Raw genomic sequence first — 26,703 nt, 5'->3', positions numbered from 1 at the left:
GATTAAACGTTGAATCCTGCAGGTCAGCAGCTTCCTGGACGTGTTCAAACTGAGACGTCATGAGTCATTTTAAAAAGACGATTTAAACGGCTTTAAAATGATAAATACAATTAGAAGAAGACAAACGAGTGTCTGTCTGTTAGTTTCACACAGGAAACGTGAAGCCGAGCCGCCGCCGCCGCCGCCGCCCGAGTCTCAGGTGTGAAACAAACTCCCACAATCCTCGTCCAACCGTCCAACGTGGAGGCGGAAACTCTCAGCGGGCGGCGACGCCTCCGTCAGCTCAAACATCACCGACAGATGGAGGAGAGCCGTCCTACTCTGACCTTTGACCCCTCCGGAGGGAATCAGTCGGCTTCCAGACACACAGAGACGCGAGAACTCAGCAGCGGAGGAAAGTAACTAAATATATTTACTCAAGTACAGTTTGAGGTACTTGTACTTTACTTGAGTATTTCCATGTGATGCTACTTCATACTTTCTACTCCACTACATTTATTTGACAGCTTTAGTTACTTTTCAGATGAAGATTTGACACAATGGATAATATAACAAGCTTTTAAAATACAACACATTGTTAAATGAACTGATCTACTAACATCTGAAGCCTGATATATCTTCTTCTTCTTCCTCTGTTAAAACTGTTCAAATCTCAGCAGTGAGTCACGTCGCTGCACTTTATAAATGACCTTTTATGACCTTAAAGTTTGAAACTCACATGTAAGATCTTTAACACACAGTTGAAGTCTTCTTTTACCATTAACATCTGGATGTTTTAGTGACGTTTAAAGCTTTTCTTTTGCTTTAAGTCCTTCTGAAAACCTGCTGTGAAGAATAATTTTACTCTATAGCTAACAATTATTTCTATTATTCATTAAGTTACAATCTGTTAAAGCCCAGGTTGACGTCTTCAAACAGCTCGTTTAATCTGATCAACAGTCAAAAACAAAAATATATAAGACAGAAAAACTAAATAAATCTGACATTTGAGCAGCTGGAACTGGGAAATGTTTGCTATTTTTACTTCAAAGAAAATGATCAGAATAGTTGCAGATTAATTTTCTACTAATTGGTTAATTGTTTCATCTCTATTTTAATCCACAAACTCGTTAGTGCAGTTTGTGGCCACAATGTGTGAGAACAGTTGAGAGTTAATTAGTGTCAGTGAAGCATTAAACCAGTCAGAGGATGAAATAATGCGACATATGTTCCTGAGCCTCTGATCCGACTTCACTGCTGTATGATGATCTCTAGCTCAGCGGGAGGAAGAGGAGGAGGAGGAGGGAGGAGGAAATAGATCAATCCTGTGTTTGGGCGTCAGTCTGCAGTCAGCTTTAATAGGCTTATATACCGCAGCCTTTCTCTGGATAATGCACTTTGTGGATGCTTTCAATGAGCCGACACACACAGACGGATTAGATCTGCATCCTCGCTGCGCGCAGAGACTCATCATCTTCACCAAAAGTTTCACCAAAGTCTGACGAGTTAGTTAGAGCGACGCTAGCAGTTTCCCCCTGCTGCCAGTCTTTGTGCTAAGCTAAGCTAAGCTAACCACGTCCTGGAGATGAAGCAGGAAGAGACTTTATCAGGGCTGATATGAATCTCTCAGTTTCAGCAGAATATTCACGTTCACTTCACCATAACTGATCTCTGGACATGACTCAACACTAGAACTGATGCCTCTTCTGTTAATACACCTTCATAGAGCTGCAACAATTAGTCCATTGACAAAAAAAATGTATTTCTTGACAATCTAGTAAGCAGAAATACCAAATATCTGCTGGTTGCAGCTTCTCAAATGTCAAAAATTTGATGCTTTTTTTGTCATAAATGACAGTAAACTGAATATTTTTGGGTTGTGGACTGTTGGTTGGACAAAAAATATTTATTTGAAGACGTCATCTTGGACTGTGGGAAGTTAAAACGGCCGTTTTTTAACATTTTCTAGAAAAACAACGAATCGATTAACTGAGAAAAAACCCAAAAAATCTTTGGGTTTTACACATTTGAAGACATCATTGGTCGTAGTAAAACCCCAAAATATTCAGATTTACCATCACATATGATAAAAAAAATCATATTTGAGAAGCTAAAACAAGGGAACAACTTAAAAGTTATCAATAGTTGCAGGTTAAAGTAGAGGTTCCCAGTGTTCCCAGTGTGTTAAAGCAGCAGTCAGGTGTCTGTAATCATTCCTCCTGTTCATACTGGACATTAAAAGACATTTGAAATGTGCTTTCAATGTATTTAAAAGTCTGTGTGAAGCTTCTATTCAGCTTCAGCAGTCTGAGTTAGTCATATCAGTGGATATCTGACACATTTACAGTCTTTTTAGCATCAAATTCCCTCTTTGTGTTTTGTTTTAAGAAACACTTGAAAAACTGTGAACTCGTCCTTTAATTTTTCTGTGAATCATCTGATCGATAATAATCCAGCGTCCAGGATGGATTTATAAGGATCCGTGAGTGTATTTCTGGGTGTGAATCAGTTAACACGTGATGAAAACACATGTTTACGCGGTGAGGTGGCAGTGAAGGCGGCGCGGCAGCCATTGTTGGATCTATTTGAGGTATGTGTGAGTTGTGGATGGCAGCGAGGAGCCGGAGTCCTGCCGGGTGAGATCACCGGCACAAACCGGCTGCTGACATCACACTCTGCCAACACCGGGGGGGGTGGGGGGGGGGGCAAACATCCTGACACAGTCCTGCTCCCACAGATACCGGCGCTGCATTCAAGGAACATGGGAACAACCAGCTATTTGCAAACAACCACTCACATGTTTCTGTTTGTAAAAGCTCAAAGTTTTACAGCAAAAACGACTAAATCCTGCAGGTTACTGAGTCTGAGTCACACTCCTGTGAAACTGGAAGCAAATTCTACATTTTAAAGGTTTTAAATCGATAACGTGCATCAACAGAACATTAATTTACACCAGTTTGGACTAAAGGTTTACGTCACTATTCTCTGCTGTCAGTTTCTGTCATTATAATCTGAATATGTTTTGGTTTCAGACTGGCGATTATGTCAATCATCGTAATCGTTGCAGCTCTAATCAATTACTTCAACAGCAGTTTATCACAGTTATAGTTCTCTTTATTTTTCTCTCCATTAAATATTGAATGAATTGTTGCAGGACTGCTGGTGACATCAGAGGAAGTCAGTCTGAGAGATGACATCAGCGGTATTTTTCTAATTAGAAGCTGGATTCTCCCGAGTTTCCCACGAGCAGTGAACGCAGCGGAGAAGCTCCAGGGTCTCGTTTTCCCAAAAGCATCCCAAGACTCAGACGCTCGGAAAATCCGTCTTTTAGAGAAGACGAAGGAGTGACTCCTGAGAACATCTTAAAGAACCTAAAACATGTTTTATTCAAGTTTTCGTTGTTTTGGACCAGTTTTAACTCTTTACTTCCATCATGAACACTGACGTTCTTCACTTTAAGTGACGTTTGATGTGAAATATCTTTTCTTTTCTTTCTGTTCATGGTGTGTTTGTGTCGTTTGTGTCACGCTGGACGTTCAGCAGGTCTGATACAGAAACGACGACAGAATGACGCACATTCATGAAACCTACAGGAACTGAATCTGATCTTCAGAGTAACATCGGCCTCCAGCAGCAGATCAATCAACCAGTTTACCCATTTCCAGTCAGCAACATGAAACTATAGAGACTGTAGACTGTTCACTGCACATGAAAGCTTCGTTTATAACACTGAAAACTGCATTTTACGTATAAAACATGAACTATGTGTGTAGTTTACAGCTTATAGACTATATATATATATTTAGGAAGCACTGTTAACGTCTATGATTGATTGTTATTATGAAAATATGTCCAGGTTTGATTTTTAACCTCCTGAACCAAATACGACCTGAGATAACCCCACACACACCTGAGCTAGCTACCCCCCACAAATAAATACAATAAAATACAATAATAATATAAATTATAATAAAATGAGAGTGTTTGTACAGCTTCACATCACTGCAGACTGTTCACAGCTGAGTATTAACATGCGTCTCAGGTGATCTGATCACAAGATTATCAATAGTCGTAGATTAAAGGATGAGTTCCCAGTGTTCCCAGTGTTCCCAGTGTGTTAAAGCAGCAGTCAGGTGTCTGTAATCATTCCTCCAGTTCATACTGGATATTAAAAGATCCTTCAAATGTGTTTTCAATGCATTTAAAAGTCTGTGTGAAGCTTCTATTCAGCTTCAGCAGTCTGAGTTAGTCACATCAGGTGGATATCTGACACATTTACAGTCTTTTTAGCATCAGATTCCCTCTTTGTGTTTCATATTAGCTTCAGATAAACTTTTAAATACATGTTAATGGTCAGTATGAACAGGAGGAATGATTACAGCAAGAAAAACAAGTTTTAATGTTCATTTGGGCTCCTGACTGTTGCTTTAAGACACTTTGTGAAATTGTGAACTCTTCCTTTAAGTCCAGTCTACATAAACAGAGGTCTGACTAGTCCTTCCTGACTGGACGATATCTGACGAGGGAAAGTTGAGCTTCACACCTGTTGCCGTATGAAAGAAAGAACATTAAGTGGGTTTAAAGCTCTCTGAAACTTTTATTTTAAGGAATAAAATAAAAAGGAACAAATGGAGGTTAAAATTGGACAACAGCTGCAACTGTTTCATCCAGAAACTCTGAGTCATTTCATCCCGTCAGTCACTTTGGTCCATCGCCTGGTATGTAGAGAAATACAGCACAACATGAGATAATACTGACTTGCTTACATTTGCATTCTGTTCCTTTTATTATTTCTTCTTGAGTGTCAGAATCAGGGCTAAAAGTTTCCTCCTGACAAACTTTAGTCGTCATGTTTTTACTGAGAAACACTGCTGAACACCAGATACCGACATCTAATGAGCAGAAGGCCGTGAAATCTGAAGAAAAGCGATAAACTGAGATGGTTTGATGGATCCAGCGTCGTGTAGAAAAGGAGAAAGTTTCCTGAACTTTCAGCTGAGTGTTGGTGTGTCTGTTGTTGGTGAAATATTTTAACCTTGGTGTGATGTTTTATGGCTCCAATGAATACAATTAATCCTTTGTTTAAACTGGCAGCTGTTAGTTCATTCATTTAAAAACCACCTTCATATCACAGGAGGAGACCTGGTATACAGAGGTGGAAGTAACTAAGTACATTTACTCAAGTACCGCACTTCAGTATAATTTTAAGGTACTTGTACTTGTAGTTGAATAACATTAATCTCTCCCGTTAATCATCTCGCGACCCCTCAGATTCATCCGGTGTGTTTTTAAAGTAAATTAAGGGACAAAACTCTTTACACACAACTCAAAACTTTCACTTCTTTCTACTTTTACTGAAGCCGGATCTACTTTTGGAGACACATGTCATGAAAACTGTTGGAGAATTTAAACCCTGCTGACCTCTGACCTCCTCGGTGGAGAGGAGAGACGGTGGAAAACTGGAGGAAAGCAGAGGGAGTAAAAGTTGGCAGCAGAAGAAGAAGCGACTCCGGTTTCCTCTCAGCCAGCCAGCCGGTGGCCGGTGGCCGCCATGACCTCGGCTGTTACCTGGCTCTCCAGCCGGTAACCGGTCTCCAGACTACCGGCTGAAACGTGCTACGGGTGTGTGTATGTGGGGTGGGGTGGGGGGTCATTGTTGTCCCCTTTTATGTGTGTTTTTCTTACCGTAAACCCGGAGCCACCCTTGCTGCTGGGACACGGTGTCCACCAGGGGATCCAGGAGGCTCAGCCCGCCGTGAAGAGACTCCACGTCGCCGGCCACCGAGTCCGTCTCCATGTCCGAGCGGTTACCAGAAAAAAACTTGTTCTGTTTAAAAGTAACGTTATCCCTCCAGAAGTGACCGTTAGGCGGATAAACGGGAGTGTAAGTGTTTATAGGACTGGGGGAAACGCGTTAAAAGTCGGTGTTTTAATCCGTCACGGGAGAGTTTTGTCGCTTTGACCGCCCAGTTGCTCCGAGCTAGCCGTTAGCTGAGGCAGCAGCAGCCGGCGGCGGCGGTCCGGCAGCCCGGCTGGCTCTCCCTCATTGTTCCGCTCTTCCAGGTGAGCTTTCCGGGGTTCAAACTTCCAACAAGCCGGCGTCCGGGAGAAGCGGAGAGTCCCTTTTAAACTCCTGTCCCGCGGGGGAAATGTCCGCTCAGAAGCCGCTGTTAAGCCCACTGAGAGCCGCTGGAAGTGAGCGGACTCACGCTGTCTCCGCCGCTCCGGCTGGCTGCCCCGCACTCTGCCGGGCACGAGCCTGACACCGGGCGCGCTCCTGCGGGAGAAGACGGCACGAGAGCGCGCAGGAAAGTCTGAGTGAAGGACAGTGATAGAAAGTAACTAAGTACATTTACTCAAGTACTGCACTTCAGTACAATTATAAAGTACTTGTACTTCACTTAAGTATTTCCATGTGATGCTACTTTCTACATTTCAGAGGGAAATATTGTACTTTCTACTCCACTACATTTATTTGACAGCTTTAGTTACTTTTCAGATGAAGATTTGACACAATGGATAATATAACAAGCTTTTAAAATACAACACATTGTTAAAGATGAAACCAGTGGTTTTTACATTGCTGAACTGGTACTTTTACTGAAGTACTTCTTCTTCCACTTCCATGTGCTGCAACGTCACCGGCTCGAGTCTGGCTGGAGTTACATGTCAATCACCAAGTCTCTCAAATTAAGTAGATTTTAAGTTTCCCCTTAATTGAAACACTCAATTGAAATATTTGACTCTTGCATTAATTATAATTAATCATATATTCGTATTCAGGTCTATCCTAGATGTGGGCTAAACTACTGGACTGTAATATATAAAAGGTTTATATTAAGGGTTTTTAAGGGTGTAAAAAAAACTTACAAAACATCACATTAGAGGAACACCTTTTAATCTAGAGGAATCAACCCAAATGTGTCATGAATGAAAGGTTAAATTAATATAATCATATATTAGGGAGTTTAAATTGTTTATTTCCACAATTTAAAGTTATTGAATATGTAAGTAAAGTACAAGTACCTCAAACCTGTACTTAAATACAGTACTTGAGTAAATGTACTTAGTTACTTTCCACCACTGATTATAAAGTATCCATCAGTGGAATAATCAGTCAGTTAATTGAAAATGTATCTGTAATACTTTTAGTTGTTGATTGATTAACTGATTAATTTGATCAAGTAAAAAATGGATCAGTTCTCTGGTTCCAGTTTGTCCAGTAGCTCAGATTTTCTTGTTTTCTGTTTTATATCATTATAAACATCTTTGGGTTTTTCATAGACTAAAAAAAATAATTGATTAATAAAAAAAAAAAATTAAATAACTGACAGAAATTCTAATTAAAAATTATTATTTGCTGCACAACTATGAAGAAAAAATATTAAGATACAAAGTGAAAATGACGAGATATTAAGTCGTAATTTTGACTTTTTCAGTAAAATTATTAAAAAACAAAATAAAAATAAAATGACATCATAAGTCAAAGTTATGATTTATCCAAAAGCAGACTTTAAAAAAATAACTAAATTATGAGAGTAAAGCAACATTAAGTTTCTCTCAGTAGAATAGAAGAGGTAGTTGGACAATTTTATGAGGCAATAAATAAAAAATTAATGTGAAAAAAAACAACCTGTGAACAAAATGTGATAAAACAAGAAAAAAAGTGAATTATCATAATACTTCAAAATCAACACTATGAGCTAATAAGTCAAAATTATGTCACAATTTTAATTTATTTTATAATTTTGACTTTGTTGATCTCATGTTATTTCCTATCATTATGATTAAAAAAATTTTTTAATAAAAAATCATTCAGTCAGTCTTCCTCCAGTCATGGAGGGCAGTAAAAGTTTTATCATCGTCATATTTACAGATATAAACCAACATTTTCTGACTTCTGGATGAACAGAAACAGAAATAAAGCTGCAGGTATTAAAACTAACTTCCTGTTTTCCTCCCAGACTTCCTTCTTCTCTTCCTCTCCCGTTTATTTGTTCTGTTTAGAAAAAGTCAGCTTTCGTTTGTTTATTTAACTTTCCAACATTTTAAACTTGTGTGATTTTCTGTGTGAAGCTCGTGATCAGACGTCTTCATCTGTTGTGGAACAAATATTTATGAGGATAAAGCAAACAGCTGTTTCACAGCTGGATGTACTTGTTTACTTCTGTTTGGAGTCTCCTGCCTGTCAGAGAGACTCTGCCTCCACCTGCTGCTCACTGCAGGAAGGACACACAAGAAACAAATCAATAGATATGACAAGGTAATGCATCTATTTATCAATCAATCAAACTCTAGTCGTAGAGCAGCTTTACCTTTGACTGCTTCACAGATGATTGATGAGCTGATAATAAGAGAACAAATGTAAACAGTAAAACAATCTGAGACCAATGCACACGAGAAACAATGACATACAAATAATAAAGACATTGTGAAAATGTTATAGATTAATATAGATTTTTTTAAAAGATAAAATAGAATGAAATAAAACTAGATTTAAAATAATAATAATAATAATAGATACATAGATAGATAGATAGATAGATAGATAGATAGATAGATAGATAGATAGATAGATAGATAAAAAAACTAAAACGAAGACAAATAAAATTGATAAGATGGAAAATAAATAAAATAAAATTTTACCATATGAATACAATAAAAACATTGATAAAATACAGACAGAAAAAGTGTTTTTTTCCTCTCTTTATTTCTCTTGTTATGTATATGTTGTGGTTTTAATAGTGTTCCTGTATGTAAACACACACACACACACATATATATATATAGAGAGAGAGAGAGAGAGAGAGAGAGAGAGAGAGAGAGAGTTTACAGTACAGTCATTCAAACAGCAGAACAGACAACTTGAGCATCAGGTTGGTATCCATGGCAGCGCCCTCCAGTGGTTTGTCTCCTACCCAGCAGACACGTCATTCTCTGTCCAAAATTGGAAACCTCTTCTTCTCGTCTGCTCCCATCACCTGCGGAGTCCCTCAAGGCTCCATTTGAGGGCCCATCCTATTCATCTTATACATGCTCCCTCTGGGCTCCATCTTCAATAAGCATAATATCTCCTATCATTGCTACACAGATGATACACAGTTATACCTCCCATTAGAACCTGGTGATGACAATGATAACACAGTTAGGTCCCTTCTTGACTGCGTCCTGGATATACAAAATCGGATGGCACAAAACTATCTTCAGTTAAATGCTAGTAAGACTGAAGTGGTTTTATTTGGTCCCCCTGACTCCAGTGGGGGTATAGCTAATCTCTTAGGGCCCCTGGCCCCTTACCTTCATTCTCATGCCAGAAATCTCGGTGTTATTTTTGATTCAGCTCTAAAATTTGATAAACAAATTAATTCTGTTGTCAAAGGTTGTTATTTCCACCTACGAAACATTGACAAATTGAAACCACTCCTCTCAGTCAACGACTTGAAGACTGTCACAACCGCTCTGATTTCCTCCCGTCTGGACTACTGTGATGCCTTTTATCTGGCTGTTAGCCAGTCATCCCTGTCTCGCTTGCAACTAGTGCAGAACGCTGCTGCTCGGATAATAACTGGCTCAGGGAAGAGAGACAGCATCACACCTGTACTGGCCTCCCTGCAGTGGTTACCAGTCAAGTATAGGACTGAGTTTAAGGTCCTTTTATTTGTTTTTAAGGCTCTACATGGCCTGGCGCCCCGGTACATCTCAGAGCTCATCTGCCCCCTTCACAACACCGGATCTCTTAGATCCTCTGGCCAACTGTTGCTCGCTGTCCCTCGATCGCGGCTGAGGGGTGACGGTGCGTTTGCTGTAGCTGCCCCAAAACTTGAGAACAACTGACCTCTTGGAATGAAGTGTTCCCCTTCCCGAGACACTTTTAAGGCCAAACTAAAGACTCACTTGTTCATTCAGGCCTTTGACTGTCGTTAAAACCCAGTGTTCCACTATTATTTGTTTTCTATTTGTTCTTGTTTCTTGTTTGTTGTTACCCTGTCATGTTGTTTTAATTTATTCCTGATATCTTATTGTTCAGCACTTTGGTCAACTGTGGTTGTTTTTAAATGTGCTTTATAAATGAATTTGATTGGATTTGATTTGATTTGATTTTGATAGAAGTACAACAAACATCATACAGAATTCAAATGATGGCTCTTACAGTAATTTTTTTATGGTATCAAATGAAATGAGATGGCAGATAAGATTGCAAAGCGAACAATGATCACAATGATTTGGCAGTTAGACAGAAATCAATCATTATTAAACACAGATTGAAGGAAAGAAATGAGAGGAAGAGATGAAAGGATGATGGAACGAAGTGTGCAGGAGATGAGACACACCGGACTAAACAGTACATTATTCAGAATAAGTGAATATAATACAGGCAGATGTGATTAATGTGGGAAAGAAGAAACAGTAAAACATGTTATGTTACACTGTCAGAAATATGAGGCAGAAAGAATCTGATTCAAAACCTCAGACAGATTAAAGTACACTGATTAAAGTTCAGTGTCTTAGAATAACGAGCAGATATGACGTTTTTTAATGAATTTTGTAAATAGTCCTCACTCCAAACCAGCTGGTGGCGGAAATGCACCAATTCGTTGTTTGCCAACCGCCAATAAACCTGAAAGAAGAAGAAGATTAAGAAGATGTCAGAGCTACAGCTGTTACGGACTCTGGTCACCGAGAAGTTAACGGCGGCGGCGGAGGAGATCCTCGCGCTGCTGGAACGAGTGATGCTGGAGCGCGAGGAGGAGTTGATCCGCCGGTACAGAGCCGCCGACATGACGCTGAGTCCGGCCACAGATCCTCCGCTGAGCCGCGGGGGACACACAGGTCCGGTTTCCTCTGACAGCTTTAAAGGAGCAGTCTGGAGTTTTTCTGTATTTTTCTTCATGTTTGGATCCAAACCAACAATGAACTGATCTACTAACAAGTATCGTGGGTGTATCAAAGTCTGATATATCTTATTCCTCCGTTGTTGTTCCAAAAACTATTAAAACACGTCAGTGAGTCACAGCGCTGCACTGGGTGACATGTTCCTTCATCATGAAGAGTTTGGTCACGTTAGTTTGTTAAGAAACGGCTCCAGAGACTAATAAAAGTGATGCAGGAGACAGGTGTAGGAGCTCCGTTTTGGATTTACGACCAAAGATTTCACGACATTTCTCTCACGATTGTCAACTTCCTGTTATGTCACTTTTTTAAGGGACCTTTACTGAACCAGACTATTACCTGATATCAGACAGAATTATCAACTCGCTACACTCTGTAGGGGTGGGGGTGGGGGTGGGGGTGGGGAGATTAGATCCAATCACCATTAAACGTTCTGGCTGGTGGTGACATGCTGGGTTATGTAATACCAGTTGGGCTGTGTTTGGTTTTGGCTCGTCCGTTTTTAACTTGGCGGCCGGGTCATAAACTTACTCATTTTACAGCTAAACAGTAAACTATGTTTCTGAAAACATTTGAGGTGACAAAAAGGCAATGCAGAGACAGAATCTTGATTAATATTTAATCAGCACTGCCTAGTTTTACTCCTTGTTTCTGGCGCACAGTTTGACAACAGCGTTAGTGCCGCCTGTGGCGCTGATTGGATTGATTGCTTTTTCAACCGAGAAACTGCTGTTTCATGTTATGATGCCAGACAAATCAGTCAACTTGGCGGTGAATTCAAAGGTCTGGACCCAGGCAAGGACCTTTACTGAACCAGACTTTCTCCTTCTGCAGGCTCTCAGCAGCTTGACGGTGGTGAACTCCAGGAGCAGCTTCCACTGCAGCAGCCTGACGAGCAGCCGGAGCTTCCCACCATCAAACAGGAGCAGGATGGGGAGGAGAAGGAGTGGACCAGTCCTGGAGTCCAGGATGAGGCTCCTCAGATGGAGTTCATCTACAGCCTACAGTGTAAAAGTGAGCAGCCTCAGGTTGACTGTGCACCCTCTGAAGAGGCCCTGAAGGTGGAGCTGAGGGACGGTGATGTCCTGCCGAGCACCTCCTCCGAGTTGACTGTTGCCCCGCCGCTGCAGTGGGACCTCCCAGCAGACCCTCCTGCTGCTGCCACTCAGAGCGAAGATGCAGGTGGAAATACCACGTCTCGATCCTGTAAAGTGTGCGGCATGATGTTCAGCTACCGCGGCTCGCTGATGAACCACGTAGAGGTCCACGCAGACGACGAGCACTGCCTCTGCGGCGTGTGCGGCAAACTGCTGCCGGACAGAGAGAGTCTGCTGCAGCACCTGCAGACACACGTCAAGACCCACGTCTGCCAGGTCTGCGGCAAAACCTTCCGGCGGCACGTGGAGCTGGCGGTGCACACGCGCTGCCACACAGGCGAGAAGCCGTTCAGCTGCAAAGTCTGCGGGAAATGCTTTAGCCGCAAAGGCAACATGGAGATCCACATGAGGACACACACAGGTGAGAAGCCGTACCGCTGCGGTGTCTGCGGGAAGTGCTTCAACATCACCTCGTCCATGATCCGCCACTCCAGGACGCACTCCGGAGAGAAGCCGTATACCTGCAACTTCTGCTTCAAAGGCTTCACCAACAGCTCGGACATGAAGATTCATATGAGGACACACACGGGCGAGAAGCCGTACACCTGCCTTGTCTGCGGCAAGGGCTTCCCGCTCAGCACACCGCTCAAATACCACATGAGGCGTCACACGGAGGAGCTGCTCCAGCGACGTGTACACACAGCAACACCACATGAAGACTCACAAAGAGAAAGCTTCCTGATGAAACACAGCAGATAATTTGAACCTGGAGCCTCGAGTTTGATTTTTATTCCCAGCTGTTTGTCTGTGACTCGAGACTCTGTGAAATCCTGTGAAATGGTCACATGAGTAAATCACTGAACATAAAATTAATAATAAAATAAATGATTGTTGATAATCTTTAAAGTACTGGCTGTATACTGTTACGTATTGTACTTTTAATTAAACATCTATGGACAATCAATCACCTTGCTACCTTAAGAATATCCACTGTTACTATATTTTCTATTAGGCCACCTTCATCTGAGCTCAGTCCGTCATAATACCCTTTCTTGTGCTCATGGCCCATGGCCCTATACCATGGCTTTAGCAGCTTTAGAGCAGCAGTATGGTCAGCCATATCACCTTACACTGGGAGAAATACAGGCTATCCCGAACCTTCCCAAAGTTCCCCCTGGTAATGCAAATACTTTCCATAAATTTGCATCAAGAGTGAGATCTATGGTGGGTATGTTACAATCTCAGGCAAGACGGGCAGCAGAGCTTGCCTGCAAATCACACGTTCAATGTTTCTTAAGAAAATTACCAGCTGAATTGGAGGCCAACTATGCAAGTGATGCTCATTTGGTTCACCCAAATGCTCATTATACTTTAGTAGACTTCTCATTATGGCTCTAAGGAGAAGCAGAGTGCCAAGCAGTGGCGGGTCAGGTTGCAAACGTCCAAATGGGCACCTCTCAATTCCCATGAACAGAGTACAGTCAAAGATCAAAGTTTTCCCCATCATCAAGCTACCATACTCCATGGTGCCAATGCCAAAGCAGCCAGAGGCAAATTTGTCTGAGACCAGACCTAAATTCAAAGTTTCATGTTCCTACTGCCAGTGTCCTGATCAGTTCATGACTAATTATGAAAGACTGAAAAATTAAGTACAGTGAAAGTGGCAAAATGGATTTAAGAGCAAGGAAGACCTAAAGAAACCCTGCCCCAAATGCTGTGGAAAGCATTTTGGAATTTTGATGTGAATAAACAAGCTACTACATCTTAAGTGCTACACATGAATCCTCAAAATAAGTCCCCAAAGTCCTACTTAAAGTAGTCAAACTGAGTAAAAAGAATCGTACCCTTGAGAACTAAGTGATCCTGGACGATGGCTCCTGAACACACCATCTTACTGCCTTCAGCTGCTGAGTACCTTGGTTTAGACGGAGCGGCTGAGAAACTTGACCTGCGCACAGTAAGTCAAGAGCCAGAGGCCATGCAGGGTAGGTCAGTCACCAAAAAACTGCAGCATTAAATTCAGAGAGAACATATACTACAGAAGGGGCATTTACATCTCACTGGTGGGGCAGACTTACCCTATCAACAGGCCTGAGCAATGCTTTCTCCATCTGCACGATGTGCCTTGAATGCCTTTTCCAATGTACAACCTCAGATCCTCTTTGGGACTGATAATCCCCACCTCATTACTCCTGTCAAACCCATTCATCTCCTGTTTGGTTCAAAGAGGGCACCTGCAGCAGTAAACACTACACTTGACTGGGCACTCTAAGGGCCTGCTGGAGTGCCCAGTCCCGTGGTACGACATGATACGACACCCGTATGTCCACATGCTATGCACCCTAATTTAATGTGTGTATCAGACTTTCTAACAGATGGTGATGTATTGTTTTAGAGGGTTAGGGTTAAAGTGATATATGTGCACACATACCAACCATATATCAAAACGCCCGACACAGATAAGACCCACAGTGAGGTCAAACCCGTAGGAAGACGTTCTGGGGTAAACTGAAAGAAGCTTATTTCAGTTAATCAAGACTGGCGTTGAGTCTGTGTCTGTTGGGAAAAAGGAGGTTCTGTTATGTTTATGGCTTCAGAGACCTAGGCACTGATTTAGATTGTGTACACATGGTGAAATACTTTCTGAATTTTCACCACTGAAGTATGTGTTCTATGTATTCTATTTTCACTTTATTTTATCTTATGTTTATTAATATTATCAAGTGGGTTTCATTTTCCATCTTATGTACATTTACATGTTTTTATGTTCATTTTATATCTTTTATTTATGTGAAGCACTTGGTGCAAGTAATTTCTTTTGTTGTAAAGCACTTTGAGCTGCATTTTTTAGTAGTAGTAGTAGTAGTAGTATTAATAATAATAATAATAAAACATTGCTAAATTTGGCTGAATTATAAAAGCCAGAAGTGGTACTAACAAAGAGCCATATAGGAGCTAAAAGAGCCGGCTCTTATTGCTGAGCTGAGCCAAATGATCTTGCCCACTAAAAAGAGCCAGAATTCCCATCACTCAATGGGAGAGGGCACATAGATAATCAATAACAACCAATAAAGTGCTACAGGCCTACTGGGAAAGGGAGAGAACAGAAAAATTCCAGTTTTGGCTGGACAGGAGATGCAGCAGCAAGAGACCTGGGAGTGTATGGGGAGGAGTTCTGCCCGATGGTGATGTGGCCTCCGACCCCTGTGTTGGTACTAGAACCAGTGGTGGTAGATTTAGAGTTACTTCAAGTTAAGGCAAGGAAGAAAAGTGCAGATTTAGTAAATGAGTTCTATAGTTATACAGAAAGTAAATACACAGAGTATGTACAGGTGTTTATGGACGGATCAAAAGATCCAATGACAGACAACACTGGTTCTGCAGTTGCAGTTCCTAGAAGCAGTTCCTAGACAGAGTTGCAATATTCAAACAGGCATCAAACTTCTTAAGTGTGTATACGGTTGAGTTTAACGCCATTTGGATGAGTGGGTTGAACAAGCCAAACCCAACAGAGCTCTGATCTGTAGTGACTCAGCATTTGTTCTGTACAGCCTAAAGCTACTGTAGGTACATCCAGTAATCACCAAGACCTACTATTTGATATAATGGAAATACATTCACAAGTAATAAAACAAGGCACTGTGGTCACATTCATTTGGGTTCCTGCACACATGGACATTATCGGTAATGAAAGAGTGGACAAACTAGCCAAACAAGCTGTAAAAAAAGAAAACAGGCACCCCAATTAAACTTTCAAAATCAGAGGGAAAGGGTATTATACGGAAAAATCAGTAAAGAGTGGCAGCAGCACTGGGATCAGGAGATAAGAGGAAGGCAAATACATGCAATACAAAATAAAGCTGGCATGGAGAGAAACGGGAGGAAATAGAAAAGAGAAGGAAATAATGACCAGACTAAGAATAGGACAGTAACCTGAACGGGACTCTCCACATTATAGGGAAGCATCCAAATGGACTTTGTGAGTTGTCAGGTACCAGAAACAGTAGAACATATACTTGTTAACTGCAGGAAATACACCTCAGAGAGAAAAGACATAATGGAGGGAACGAGGAGATCATGGCCGACAAGAGCAGGTCTGAAGGGCAGACCGGAGTGTGGTGAGAGTGGTGGGGCAGGAAGTGTCTGCTCAAATTTCTTAGGAGAACATGATTGATATGAAAAATCTGACAAATCAGACACTGTAGGAGTTGACTGACTCCGGAAGACAGCAGTAATGTAACACCAAGGACACAAGCTGCTGTAAAACCCCGAAGAAGAAGTCAATCCACATTGGCGACCCAGGACAATAAAAAAAATGTTAAAGAAGTGTTGACAAGATTTAAGCTAAATATAGACTATACCTTTGTTTTTTGCAATTTAGATAGAGAAACAATATTTCATTTGTTTTTTCACTGTGATCATTCAAATTTATTTTGGATAATTTTATTTATTTCAGATATGCAAGACTTTATAAATAGAAAAATAGGTACTAATGTACAGATCAATGTATTTGATGCAATGTTATATTTTATGTTCTATATAATTCAGCTTCTGATCATTCTTAATAAATTCTACATCCACAAAGCAAAACGTTCTGGCTCTAAACCTGCTTTCATCCGTTTGTTGTTGAACTCAAGCAATATGGCACCTTAATCGAAAATGTGAAAAACAAAAAAGCTACAAAGACTTTCAATATTTTAAGAAAGTATATTTTATTTGAACTCTGAAAGGACTTAAAATGAATGGACTTTGGTCTCCTCTGGTTTGTACAAAGTTGCTTTTATTGTTTTTGTATGACAATTGTTTTATACCTCTTTGTTGTAACGCAAAGTGACGTCCAAACAAATACTGAGATTATGTGCATGTTTTTACTGATGGATCAAAAGACCCAGCTACAGACAGTTACCGTCCCAAGTCACAAAATTGAATATTTAAATGCACTTCTAATTTCTTAGCTGTGTACACAGTTGAGTTGTATGACATTGTTATGGCTTTAGAATGGATTGAACAATACAGACCAAACAAAGTCCTTGTTTGCAGTGATTCTGTATTTGCACTCTTTAGTCTTAAGTCGGGTATGTCCAATACTCGTCAGGATTTGTTATTCAAAATAATGTCAGTTCACTCAAGAGCCACAAGGCACTGAGATCATACTTTTATGGGTTCTGGTTCACATAGGTATCAGAGGAAATGAAAAAGTAAACAAACATGGACATCTGTATCAAACTATCCAAACCAGAGGGAAAGGCCATTGTATGGTAAAATATCAACAGAGAATGGCAATAGCATTAGGATCAGGAGACAAGAGGGAGACATTTGCATTCAATTCAAAATAAAGTAGACAATGTAAAATACAGGGGAGGAAACATGAGAGAAGAGTAATATCAAGACTAAGAACAGGACACAGCAACCAGCACAGCAACCTTCACAGCACAAGCATCCAGCCGGTCTCTGTGAGCAGCGTCATGCACCAGAAACTGTAGAAACATGTTATCGCCAACTGCAATAGGACATGATGGAGGAAATGCAAAGGTTAGGGCTGAGCAAGAGAATTAAAGAACATACTGGAGTAGGATGCAAGTAAACAGGGCGGAAGATGCTTCATCAACTGCCTGCAGGAAACAGGACCGATGGAAAAAGTTTAATAGTCCAGACGTTGTAGGAGCCCAGTCACTCCAGCAGATGGCAGTAATGTAACTACATGGATAGCAGCTGCCGTTAAACATCACTGAAGAAGAAGAAGTGACGCCCTCTGACCTTTGTCATGTGATACTGTAGCGTCCAAACTTGTAGTGTTGCTGTTGTGTGAGGACTCCAGGTGAGTCTTGAAGTTGTGAAAATGATTAAATAAATAAAAAAAATCTCCACATTTGCTTCCGAACAATGCGCAGCTTGTCATTTTTACATTACGTCGCACGATATTGCGTTATATTATGTTATCACATGAAGCAATCTAAGCTAGTTAGCTAGCCAGCCGGCTAACAAGTAGGCAGCATGCTACACGCAAGATAACGCCTCAATTACGACCATTACATTAAATGTGTGTTCTGTAGAGATTTGACTGTTGACTCTGTTATATTAGATATTCTTTACAGTCAATATAAAGCTACGTGTTATATGCGAACCAGACCAAGCTAACACCACGTTAGCTTACTTTTGCAGGCCAAACGTCCATGTTAGCTTCCTTGTAGCTTGTGTCATGAGTTGTTAGCTGTTGTATGTTCTTGAACATGCTTCATTCAGGCTGTGGTATATTTTCATCCAACAAGCAGACACAGCTGATAAAAGTCGCCTTATTTTTCGTTATGAGATGATAACTTGTAATGTTTAAATTGGATAAAATGTTATGCATGTTTTTTTTAATGTAATGTTAATTTTGGGTGCTTACAGTAGGCTAAGATGCCTTCCAAAAGGACGAGACTACAAGAAACAGAGAAAGAGCTGAGGGAGGCAGCTATCGCAACTTTGCAGAGCTGGATTCAGACTGCCAGCAGACCAGCAGGTGAAGCATCATCATAGAAATGTCAAGCAACCATCTAATATATAATTAATTTAATGTGAAGCAGGCCTGTTTTCTCAGAAGCATATTTTAAAAAGTCGGAAGTAAACTAATTAATTTCAATCAGTGGTTACATTAGGCTGTGCATAGTATTGTGAATGAGTTTCATCTTCCTAACCCCAAAAGATCCAGTTATAACTCAAATGATTAGAATTCTTGAACTGACAAAGTGTATATAAGGTACTTGCTATTTTAAACAGTAGGTCATGCACAAGCAATTTCAATGGAAAATACTGCCGGCAATGGTATTCTTAATTCCGATTCTAATAATTTAATAGATGAGCCACAAAGCTCCAGACCAGAGAGTGAAGGAGAACATGCTGAGCATCACGACACACATCAGACAGGTACACATGTGGGTGGTAACGGCCCAGTGATTTATTATAAATGGGCCATACCAGTAAGAATAGGACAAAGAGAAGGATAGAGGCTGTTAACACTTGGTGATCCAGCTGAGACACATCGCCGTTCACGCCTGTGTCTATGATGCGTCTCCGAGGTGTCCAGCTGACCACTTGTGTTCAGATTTTCTCCATCATAAGAGCCCCGCACGCAGTTATTATGTCAGTCTGTTGCCAGATAAGCGCCAGATTTGTTTTGTACGGGCTAGCTAAGAAAACAAAAATGTTCCAGAGTCTGAAACTAACACCCGCCAAACACAGGTAGATTTTCTGTTTGGTGGTTAAATCTGGGAAGGCCGTCCACCACACATATGTATTAGCTCTTCAAAAGATAAAAACAACCACCATGTCCTGTGTTGATGACGTATTTTCCTGTTACGTCCTTGTGAGAGACGCGTCAGGACACATTAGTGTTAAAACTACAGAAGATATGCGGACGAATGTGTCTCAGACAATCTCAGCAAGTTGTTTGACTGATCGGATCACAACGTGTCTTGTATTTAGAGCTGTCCACTTGTGATCTCATCACACAAGACACATTTTAAAACTAAATGTGAACGGGGTCTTAAAGGTTCATGATGGAACTCATGCAGAGTTTTGTTAACTGCTAAAGTTCCTCACAGTCTGAAGTTACATCTTTAAATGTCTAAACAGCCCAAAACCCAAAAATATTCAGTTTATCATCACGTTCGCCAAAGAAAAGTGATAAATCATCACATTTGAAAAGCTGAAACCAGCTTATTTTTTTAATTTTTTGTTTAAAAAATTACTAAAACAACTATTACATTTTTTAAAATATATATTTTTATCACAGTTTAAGGGTTGACAACCAAAGATTTAAGCATGTTTGTCTCGACTTTCCTCTCAGACGGTCTGACTGTGTTCAGGGACCTTTACTGAACCAGACTTTCTCCTTCTGCAGGCTCTCAGCAGCTTGACGGCGGTGAACTCCAGGAGCAGCTTCCACTGCAGCAGCCTGACGAGCAGCCGGAGCCTCCCGCCGTCGAACAGAGGGAGGAGGAGGACGACGAGGATGAAGAGGAGGAGGAGGAGGAGGAGGAGGAGGAGGAGGAGGAGGAGGTGTGGACCAGTCCTGGAGTCCAGGATGAAGCTCCTCAGATGGAGTTCATCTACAGCCTGCAGTGTAAGAGTGAGCAGCCTCGGGCTGACTGCGCGACCTCTGAGGAGGCCCTGAAGGACGATGACGTCCTGCCGAGCACCTCCTCCGAGCTGACTGATGCGCCGCCGCCACAGTCGGACCTCCCAGCAGACCCTCCTGCTGCCGCCGCCGCCGCTCAGAGAAAAGACGCAGGTGGGAATACCACGTCTCGATCCTGTAAAGTGTGCGGCATGATGTTCAGCTACCGCGGCTCGCTGATGAACCACGTAGAGGTCCACGCAGACGACGAGCACTGCCTCTGCGGCGTGTGCGGCAAACTGCTGCCGGACAGAGAGAGTCTGCTGCAGCACCTGCAGACACACGTCAAGATCCACGTCTGCCAGGTCTGCGGCAAAACCTTCTGGCGACACGTGGAGCTGGCGGTGCACACGCGCTGCCACACAGGCGAGAAGCCGTTCAGCTGCAAAGTCTGCGCCAAGAGCTTCAACCGCAAAGGCAACATGGAGATCCACATGAGGACGCACACGGGCGAGAAGCCGTACACCTGCCCCGTCTGCGGCAAGGGCTTCAACATCACCTCGTCCATGATCCGCCACTCCAGGACGCACTCCGGAGAGAAGCCGTACACCTGCAACTTCTGCTTCAAAGGCTTCACCAACAGCTCGGACATGAAGATTCATATGAGGATGCACACGGGCGAGAAGCCGTTCAGCTGCAGAGTGTGCGACAAGAGCTTCAGCCGCAAAGACAACATGGAGATCCACATGAGGACGCACACGGGCGAGAAGCCGTACACCTGCCCCGTCTGCGGCAAGGGCTTCCCGCTCAGCACGCCGCTCAAAAACCACATGAAGCGCCACACGGAGGAGCGGCCGCGCTGCAGCGTGTGCAGCCGCGGCTTCAGAGACGTGTACACGCTGCGACGCCACATGAAGGCTCACGAAGAGAAAACGTCCTGATGAAACACGGCGGACGAACCTGAAGCCTCGAGTTTGATACTTGCTCCCGGCTGTTTGTCTGAGACTCGAGACTCTCAGAAATCCTTAAATCGTGGTCACATGATGTTTCCAAATGTTCTCCACCCTCGACTCCAAAAAAGGATGTGATGTCAAGTTTCTGATGCGGGTAATAAATTAAATATTGATCAGAACGTTCACAAACTTTAAACAATGTGAGAGTGACGGCACAGTTTGTAGCCGTGTTTCTATTGGCTGAACGAGCTGGACGTCGCACTGAAACAGGAAACACACGCTTCAATGTGTCCGTCAGTCGGGCGTCAATAGAAGTGAACAGGAAACTTCATGTTGCCGCACCTTTTAATCTAAATAAAGCCCCTTTCACACACGCAGTCCATCCCTGAAATGTTCCTGAACATTTCCTGCATGGTGTCGTGTGTGAACGGGGGGCAGCGATCGATATTCAGGGAAATCTGTACCGCCGATTTCCCGCCTCAAGACCGAGAAACATTCCAGGGAAAACGCCGGTACGGCTGCGTCGTGAACGAACGCAGTAACGTTGCAGGGAAGAGCACATAAAGGGTGACGTCTGTCTGACGAGCGAGCGAACCAATCACAAGACTCTTGCCGACGCTTCGGCTGCTGATTTGATAACTAACGAGTTCTCTCGTTTGGACTCTGGACTGTGTTGCGTCACCGCCATCTGCTGGACTGTCCCACCTGCTCCTGTGTTGTTGATGTTATGTGTGAAAAGGCCAAAGACAGAAATGTTCCTGAATGTAGCTGCGGGTGTGAATAGTGAAAATCACCAGCGGTGCCTTAATGGTTATCCCAGTACTTTACTGGGAACTATGTGTGAAAGAGACTGAATCTGATTGGCTGAGAGACCTGTCAGTCAAAGCCTCCAAACATGCACCTTAACTACAGCACGTCCTGCTGTACTACAGGTTTGATTTACAAAAGCTTTGATTCTATATTTTTATTGAGATACTGAGATGAAGTTATGATTAAGAGCTTTTTATTTAATTAAGAGTTGTTGCTTAGCAACATCAACGAAAGACAAGGGCTGGGCCCTGATCTCCATACGTAGATAACTGGGTTATTAAAACTAGAGCTGCAATTAACAGTTATTTTCTCAATTAATTTCATTTGATCTATAAAATGTTGATCAGTGTTTCCTAAAGATGATGTCATCAGATGTTTGTTTGTTTCAGTTTACTGTCAGAGAGACGAAAGAAACCAGAAAATATTCACATTAAGAAGCTGAAATCAGAGAATTTGCACTTTTTTTTCTTACAAAAATGACTCCAAACGATTAATCGATTAATCGTTGCAGCTCAGCTCTGATTAGAACGTTGATGATTTTGACCAACTGGATCTGTTGTCAGCTGACCATGAATCTGTTGCCCCAGTGCATGCTGGGAGGGTCCCCGACACACCCGCCTCATTTAACAGCAGGAGGGCTGAAGTCTGCTGGTCGACTAATCGATTAAAGATTATGTACGATTTCAGTTGACCAAGTTTCTTTTGTTGACTAAACAGCAGTCACATGATCAGCTCGTAGCCAGTCGTATAATTTTAGCTTATTTTAGCCTGATAGCAACATGCTAGCTTGGATTAGTCAGACCACATCTGAAGAACGGGTTCCTGGTTGAAACCGTGATCAGCATTCATGTGATTGGCTGAGAGCTGATCATGTGACTGCTGTTAAATGAGGTAGGTGTGTCTCGGGTACCCTCCCAGCATGCACTGGGGCAACAGATTCATGATTCATGTGTCGTTCCATTCCCTCCGAGGGCTGCAGATTACCCAGTGTGCATTGCTGTTTCTCGTCATTGCCGCCATGACATCACCGAGCTGATGAAACAGATGTTTGTTGTCTTTTATACTGTAAATACTTAAACTGGAACTTTCCCAACACACTCGTAACGTTTGTTCAGTTTTCATCACCGTGCTGTTATTATATATTATTATATATAACAGAAATATTTTTATTATCTGAGAATTTCTTATTCACAAAAGTACATTTTATAACAGAAAACCTTTATTTAAGTTTTTTTATAAATGAAATGCAACAATACAAACTTCAGCACTCTGCAAACCCCAAAGCCTTAAAAACTCTTAAAAACTCTTAATATGTGTAAATTGTAAAATTGTCTGAACTGCTGAACCTTTTTCTTTCATGATGTCATTTATTTACCCTCTGACCCCTGGCATATGTGTCTGTTGATGTTTATTATTGTTAAGTTTTGCAATAAATATAATTCTTTTTTTAAAACTGATGTTTGTGATTGAAACAAATGAACGTCTGATCAAACGATCTACAACATCCAGACAATCAATATAATTACTTCACTAGAACCTTAAATTCTCCGTTTATTTACATCGAAATATTTAGTTCTTATTTGGAAAAACAGATGTTTGACGGAAAGGATCCAAAGGGTTTCAGTTTTTGGACTTTTTCTCTAATCCTTGATTTTTGCTGAAATATTGGATCATTTGTTCATTAATTGATATGAAACAGGAGCTATAAAATAAAATTATGAATTAAAATATTGTACAGGTTCCTTAATTTTATACCAATTTCCTGTAATTTCCTGTAATTTTTCTGAGTAATTTGCAGACGTAGAACTTAATTTTTAGGACATTTTTGGTGCAATTTGGTACAAATTATAAGAAAAAACAATAAAATGTTAATTCTAGTTATGAACGGAGATAAGATGAATTAACATTTATCAACTAAACCAACGTAACTCCTGTTGTTTCTTATAATTTGTACCAAATTGCAGCATCTTCTCTGTAAAATGTCCTAAAATTTAACAGTTATATATCTGATTGAAATGAAACAGGAGCTATAAAATAAAATTATGAATTAAAATATTGTACAGGTTCCTTCATTTTATACCAATTTCCTGTAATTTGCAGACGTAGAACTTAATTTTTAGGACATTTTTGGTGCAATTTGGTACAAAGTATAAGAAAAAACAGAATAAAGTGTTAAATTGGTTTAGTTGGTAAGTACTTACTCATTATATTGAGGTTCATACATAACTCCTGACATGCTTCTGTTAATTCTGAGGACATGTATTATGTAATTTGATGCTCATTTTAAGAAACAACCTAACATGCTATAAAATAAAATTATTAATTAGAATATTGTACAGGTTCCTTCATTTTATACCAATTTCCTGTAATTTTTCTGAGTAATTTGTAGACATATAACTTAATTTTTAGGACATTTTTGGTGCAATTTGGTACAAATTATAAGAAAAAACAGAATAAAGTGTTAAATTGGTTTAGTTGGTAAGTACTTATTCATTATATTGATACATAATTCTTAAAAAATTAGACTCCTGACATGTTTCTGTTAATTTTGAGGATGTATTGTTATGTAACTTGATGCTCATTTTAAGAAACAACCTAACATGCAAATATTTAGTCTGAAGTATTTTCTGTCTGTTAAAGAATTAAGATTCTAACTCACTAAAGATAAACATCTAGAGATGAATTAACATTTATCAACTAAAGCAATGTAACTTCTGTTGTTTCTTATCATTTGTACCAAATTGCAGCATCTTCTCTGTAAAATGTCCTAAAATTTAACAGTTATATATCTGCAAATTACTCAGAATGTTTTTCAGGACATTTGTATAAAATTAAAGGTGTAAAATAAAGTTGTTCTGTTTTCTGACTTCAGTTTGTTGCAGCTGCAGCAGACGACCAGCAGGCGGCGCCGTCCGTCTTCACACGATAAACACTTTTTAACATAAGTTATGTGAAACTAAGAATCAGTTCTGACTGAGTTTTGGGTCACTAACAGGGGAAAGTGGGGCCCTTCAGACCCTCAGAGACCCTCAGGGACCCTAAGAGCAGTTTGTTATAATTGGATTAACTGTTGATCATCTGAATCATCTGAAATGATAACGAGGTTAAAACTGATTATCAGATAATCCGGGAGCCAGGTCCCGTCAAGGGGCCCGGACCCGTCGAGGGGCCCGGTCCCGTCGAGGGGCCCGGTCCCGTCGAGGGGCCAGGTCCCGTCGAGTAGCCCGGTCCCGTCGAGGGGCCCGGACCCGTCGAGGGGCCAGGTCCCGTCGAGTAGCCCGGTCCCGTCGAGGGGCCCGGACCCGTCGAGGGGCCCGGTCCCGTCGAGGGGCCAGGACCCGTCGAGGGGCCAGGTCCCGTCGAGGAGCCCGGACCCATCGAGGGGCCAGGTCCCGTCGAGGGAGGAATGAATGTGCTGCAGCAGTGAGGGGAACTGTTGAAGACCATGAGAGGTGGTTGAAAGCCCCAGAAAAACTAGTAAGTGGACCTTTGTGGTTTGATAGTCAGGATTTTAGGGATACTGACGTTACGAGTTTAAACAAAGATACATTTGACTCAAACCAGACCAAACAAACTGTACAATTTTTAAAAGGAAATTACACCAAAATTCCACCTTTTATTTATTTATTTATTTATTTATAATCTATTTAACTGTTAAATCTTGTGTAAAGACATAAATCCTACGTTGTGGCTTGAATCCTGCTGGACAATATTAAACTTCTTTTAATTTACAGAGTTTTTGTTTTTCTAAAAACAGTCAAAATTTAATTTATTTTAATTTTTAAAAGTTTCAGAATTAGCGAGTGTTATCACTTCTTTATGTCATTAAAACCTAATTCCCAAAAATGTGACCTCAGTGACCTCAGGGAGGTTTAATGTGACCAATAATCTCAACAGAGGGTCCATTTAGTAGCTGCACCGGAGCTTTCAGTGATATCGTAACAGATTTAAACCTTTAAAGGTCTCTCACGTCAATCTGAACGTCTTCATCTCCAAACTCCATCTGGAGATGAAGATCATCGACCGTACAACTGAAAGCTCCAGAACACCTACTAAATGGAGATTATTTCTTAAAGTGAAGAATGAACTAAACTCATCATTGCTTTTAATTAAAAAAAAAAACTCAAGGTTCACTTACTTGCTTTTTTTCAGAGCTTTCTACTGCATCTCACAGTCTTCACAGTGGATAGTTTGCTCAGTTATTATTATTTTCTTAAATTTAATTTATTTAATGTGATTTTTCTTTTTAATGAACCCAAAATGTGAAATTATCAACAATTAAGTTGTAAATGAACTTCCGTAGACGCTGACGAATGAAAACATGATGAAACAGTTTTTAGTGTTTTTTTGGTTTATAATTTGAATTTAATAAAGCTCAAAACAAATAACATGTCGCCCTTCATTTACATCCCCGAACCTGTTGAAACAACGACCTGCTCAAAAAAAGATGAAAACTTGAATATTAAAACTGTTTAATGACATAAATAACAGATTTGAATGTTTGTCTCATCAGTTTACTTTTGTTTTCAGCTTCACACTGACGGGATTCATCTGTGACCTTTGACCTGACGGTCTGAGCTGCTGTTAGACAACAAAACACCAGCTCATCAGAGATCCTAGGATAAACCTGTGTGTGTGTGTGTGTGTGTGTGTGTGTGTGTGTGTGTGTGTGTGTGGAGATCTAATCAGAGCTGAACTGTGTGTTAATGAACAAACACTTCGTTAACTCTCTTCAGTCTGTTGTTTTGCTTTTATCTCCTCTGATGATGTTTCAGTTAAATCGAGTCCAAAGTCCCAGAAGAAAAAAAGAAAAAGAAAGTTAAAACATGTTTGATTCCCTCAGTGATCAACCAGCTTCTGTTCAGCTGTAAATTCT

General features: G+C 41.0%; 5 protein-coding genes across 6 annotated transcripts in view; 4 read left to right on the top strand and 1 right to left on the bottom strand.

The window, feature by feature from the left end:
* Positions 1-6,233, bottom strand: part of rasal2 (RAS protein activator like 2) — a 92,026-nt gene extending 85,793 nt beyond the window's left edge. The window contains exon 1 of the mRNA XM_067606936.1: positions 5,665-6,233. Within this exon, the coding sequence (XP_067463037.1) occupies positions 5,665-5,776 (112 nt within the window). The 5' untranslated portion in view covers positions 5,777-6,233. The remainder of the gene's footprint in view (positions 1-5,664) is intronic.
* LOC137194785 (tripartite motif-containing protein 16-like) overlaps positions 1-26,703 on the top strand; it is a 200,704-nt gene that overhangs the window by 98,890 nt on the left and 75,111 nt on the right. The gene's annotated exons all lie outside the window — the stretch shown is intronic.
* The window catches only part of LOC137194786 (tripartite motif-containing protein 16-like), a 192,258-nt gene that overhangs the window by 90,444 nt on the left and 75,111 nt on the right, over positions 1-26,703 (top strand). The gene's annotated exons all lie outside the window — the stretch shown is intronic.
* On the top strand, positions 10,525-12,930 carry LOC137194791 (zinc finger protein 436-like). The gene is made up of 2 exons (XM_067606955.1): positions 10,525-10,809; positions 11,704-12,930. Exons 1-2 carry the CDS (start codon positions 10,623-10,625, stop codon positions 12,723-12,725), a joined length of 1,209 nt encoding a protein of 402 aa, XP_067463056.1. The 5' UTR covers positions 10,525-10,622; the 3' UTR covers positions 12,726-12,930.
* On the top strand, positions 17,520-23,280 carry LOC137194790 (zinc finger protein OZF-like). Of its 2 annotated transcripts, XM_067606953.1 has the most exons (4): positions 17,520-17,784; positions 18,357-18,468; positions 18,804-18,872; positions 19,849-23,280. In XM_067606953.1, the coding sequence occupies exons 2-4, from the start codon at positions 18,366-18,368 to the stop codon at positions 21,003-21,005; spliced, it is 1,329 nt and encodes a 442-aa protein (XP_067463054.1). In that variant the 5' UTR covers positions 17,520-17,784; positions 18,357-18,365; the 3' UTR covers positions 21,006-23,280. The 2 variants fall into 2 exon arrangements, with proteins under 2 accessions (XP_067463054.1, XP_067463055.1); XM_067606954.1 differs by lacking the exon at positions 18,804-18,872 and having other exon boundaries at positions 17,534-17,784.

This window comes from Thunnus thynnus, chromosome 12 (genome assembly GCF_963924715.1).
Source record: "Thunnus thynnus chromosome 12, fThuThy2.1, whole genome shotgun sequence".
Taxonomy (NCBI): domain Eukaryota; kingdom Metazoa; phylum Chordata; class Actinopteri; order Scombriformes; family Scombridae; genus Thunnus; species Thunnus thynnus.
The sequence above is the reverse complement of the archived record's forward strand: the minus strand, read 5'-3'. Positions and strand labels throughout refer to the sequence as shown.

Excerpts from the sequence above, each read along its gene's own strand:
- LOC137194790 (XM_067606953.1), top strand. The coding sequence starts at position 18,366 with ATGCCTTCCAAAAGGACGAGACTACAAGAAACAGAGAAAGAGCTGAGG. Across the intron at positions 18,469-18,803 it reads GACTGCCAGCAGACCAGCAG|ATGAGCCACAAAGCTCCAGA; the intron begins GTGAAGCATCAT and ends ATAATTTAATAG. Across the intron at positions 18,873-19,848 it reads TCACGACACACATCAGACAG|GCTCTCAGCAGCTTGACGGC; the intron begins GTACACATGTGG and ends CTCCTTCTGCAG.
- LOC137194791 (XM_067606955.1), top strand. The coding sequence starts at position 10,623 with ATGTCAGAGCTACAGCTGTTACGGACTCTGGTCACCGAGAAGTTAACG. Across the intron at positions 10,810-11,703 it reads GAGCCGCGGGGGACACACAG|GCTCTCAGCAGCTTGACGGT; the intron begins GTCCGGTTTCCT and ends CTCCTTCTGCAG.